The sequence below is a fragment of the Hydra vulgaris genome, chromosome 04 (genome assembly GCF_038396675.1).
Source record: "Hydra vulgaris chromosome 04, alternate assembly HydraT2T_AEP".
NCBI classification, from domain to species: domain Eukaryota; kingdom Metazoa; phylum Cnidaria; class Hydrozoa; order Anthoathecata; family Hydridae; genus Hydra; species Hydra vulgaris.
Genome location: NC_088923.1, coordinates 1,956,288 through 1,959,976, shown reverse-complemented (window position 1 = coordinate 1,959,976; position 3,689 = coordinate 1,956,288). Strand labels below are relative to the sequence as shown.

Genomic DNA, 3,689 nt, shown 5'->3' with positions numbered 1-3,689 from the left:
TTTTCAGTCTGAATGTGAAGTTCTTCGACTTCGCCGTGACAAACTTGGATCTGAACTTCAAATGATTGACGATGAAATAAAAGAAACAATATACAATTATACCACAGAAAACCTAATACAAGAAGATTTACACTCTACTTTCATACTTTATATGAACAAAGATGTTGATTTTACCAACAAAAAATGGGACCACAAAATTGAAGGAATGAAAAAAGCATATGAAAAAGACAAACTAAAAATAAAATCATTAACTGAAAGAAACAATAAAAGAACAGATAGTATTCAACACTCAACAAATAGTCAGGATTTTGAAACTGTGCAACAAATACAACATACAAGTACTTTTCTAATTAATGATTCATCTCTATCTGATAATAATTTACCATCAAAAAACCACCAACGACCACAACGAGCAGTAAAAATGAAAAAATAACTCCTAAAATTATAAATTTATCAAAAATAAAGCTATCAATGTTACAAATATCTCTATTACTCAAAGGTCCTAAGTTTACTCCCACAACCAAAAGTAAATTATTTTCAGTGAAATCCGATTTAAAAGAATTTACAAGGAAACTGATCATCCACGAACAGTTTTATGATAAAGAATACAGTGATGAATCCTTAGTAAAAGATAAATCTAATCGGGAAATGTTCACATCGAATCCTCTTTTATCAAACGTTGTACAACAAATAAATAATTTTGTTCCTGGTGAAATGAAAGTAAAATATAACATTACAAAAAAGGAACATAATGCCTTAGAAGAACTAAAGAGTAACAACAAAACTATCATTAAATCTGCTGATAAAGGAAGTTGTTTAGTTCTGATGGATGCAGATTACTATAGAGATAAACTTGTGTACCATGACCATTTATTAACTGAAACATATAAAAAAGTTGCTAGTAACACAGATGAAATATGTTTTAAGAAACTTAAAAATCACGTGGATAAATTTAAAGAATGTTTAACAAAAAAAGAAATTACTTATCTCAAAAACTATGAATGGAAAACTAGCAACTTTTATGTGTTACCGAAAATTCACGAATCTAATGCAATAGAAAATTTTATAAATGAATCTATTAAGGAATATATTGAATGTTTATGCCCCGATGATCTGAATGGAAGACCAATAGTTGGAGGTTCTTTTTTGCCTACCCAGCGCCTTAGTGAACTCGTTGAAAAAATCTTATCACCTCTTGTACCAAAATTAACAACATATATAAAAGATGATTGGCATTTCATTAGAGTACTACCTAACAATATGGAGTATCAAAATACTACTTTATACAGTGTTGATATTTCTAATCTTTATACTAGTATTTCTCATGAACTAGGTTTAGAAGCGATTAAATTTTGGATAAGTAAATTACGTGATGATATACCTATCAGATTTTCGGAAGCTTTTATTTTAGAAAGCGTGAATTTTATTTTAAAGAACAATAATTTTACTTTTAATAATGAGTTTTTCAATCAACTAATCGGAACATCTGTGGAAACAAAAATGGCTCCACCATATGCTTGTTTAGTAGTAGGATATCTTGAAAAAGTGAAATTATTTCCTAAAGTTTTACCAATTTTCTTCAATAAAATTGAATGTGAGAATATTCAAAACAATTTCAAAAGATACATAGATGATGGTTTTGTCGCTTTATTAAAATCAATTAATGTTAATTTGCTGATAAAGTGTCTCAATTCTTTACACCCCGATATCAAAAATACAGAAGAACAATCTAAAATTTCATATACGAATACCTCACAGTACCAATTCTTAAACTTTTTAGATAAAACAGTTATTCTACATGACAACAACATTATTGAAACAGATATTTTTTATAAACCTACAAACTCCCATGACTATCTAAATTACAAAAGCCATCACCCTAAACACACAAAGGAAAATATACTTTTTACATTAGCCAAACGAATCATTTGTTTCGTTTCTAATCCAATAAAAATGGAAATCAGACTTCAATAACTAAAACAATTTTTAGTTCGATGCAATTACCCAGTAAAAATCATTAATAATGGAATCTTTAAAGCTCGACTACAGGGACCAGCACCTCAAAAAAGAGAAAAGAACAAAATTATACCTTTTGTAACTACAAATTTTGCAAATATTAATTTTGAAAATTTGTTAACTACTCTACATGGTATTTTGAAATCTGTTTTAGACAATAAATTAAAATCAGTTTTTGAAAACACTTCTATTGTACTATCACAACGCCAACCAAAAAATATTTTAAGACACATTAGTACATCAAGTTTTAATAAGAAACCAATTTTTATTAAAGATGAATGCAAGGTTTTTAAACGCATATCAAAACGTTGTAAGTTATGTTCAATGTATCTTCAGTTTGTTAACCATTTTACCACATCATCTGGTAAAGTATGGCACATTAAAACTTCAATATCATGTAATTCAAAAAATATTATTTATTTTCTATCATGTAATGGATGCGATGGAAAAAACAACATACATTGGTAAAACTAATAACCTAAGGTTAAGAACTAATCTACACATCTACACATGCAGAACAGGTATTGGTTCAGATAAATTTGATCAGCATGTTTTCAATTGCCATAAAAATGAACCTTTTTTTAAATTATTTCCGATGTTAAAACTCTCAAATGAGAATTTACTTCTTATTTATGAAGCTCACCTACATAAACAGGGACATGATACAATGAACATATAAACAGGAAGTAATTATTTTCATATTACTTTTAAAGTTTTCCTTACCAACTAGTATCAAGTTATGCTATAATTTTGTTAATTATAGTTCTTTATATAAACCTTAATTACTTCCTTTTTTAAAAAATTTTTTGTAGGAAGTTCAATATAAAGAGTCTTTTTAGTTTGGTATATCTCATACACAGCTGAAGATTTTATATGAAAGGCCATCTGTGTTAGAGAAAAATTTTTAAATATTTGTCAAAATTTAAATAATAAATAAATTTTACTCTTCTTAATTTGAATAGTATTTCTTTTGTTTCCTGGAACATTTACTCATATTTGTTAAAAAAAATTTGCTAAATATATATATATATATATATATATATATATATATATATATATATATGTATATATATATATATATATATATATATATATATATATATATATATATATTTATATATATATATATTTATATATATATATATATATATATATATATATATATATGTATATATATATATATATATATATATATATATATATATATATATATATATATATATATATATATATATATATATATATATATATATATATATATATTATAATATAAGTTATAAATTATCATTAAAAAAATTCAATTTTTTTAATGATAAATTATAACTTCCTGTAAAATGTTTTTTTCTATAAATTGAATTTTTTTCGAGATTTAGTAACTCTTCCTGATGATCCAGCAATGGTGAAACTTAAAGTAGAAGATAAAAGTTAGATGAGTGTTTTTTACTAATTTATTATTGCTCTGTTCTTTAAGAACATTGAGCACTGTTTTTGTAAAATACACTAACATAATTTACATATATATATATATATATATATATATATATATATATATATATATATATATATATATATATATATATATATATATATATATATATATATATATATATATATATATATATATATATAGAAGCCTAATATATATTAAACATATATTAGGCTCCTTATTTACA

The 3,689-nt window shown here is 24.3% G+C and overlaps 1 protein-coding gene across 1 annotated transcript; it reads left to right on the top strand.

The window, feature by feature from the left end:
• The first annotated feature begins 471 nt into the window (after positions 1–471).
• LOC136079116 (uncharacterized) lies at positions 472–1,974 on the top strand. The gene has a single exon (XM_065794832.1). It carries the CDS (start codon positions 472–474, stop codon positions 1,972–1,974), a length of 1,503 nt encoding a protein of 500 aa, XP_065650904.1.
• The last annotated feature ends 1,715 nt before the right edge of the window (positions 1,975–3,689 follow it).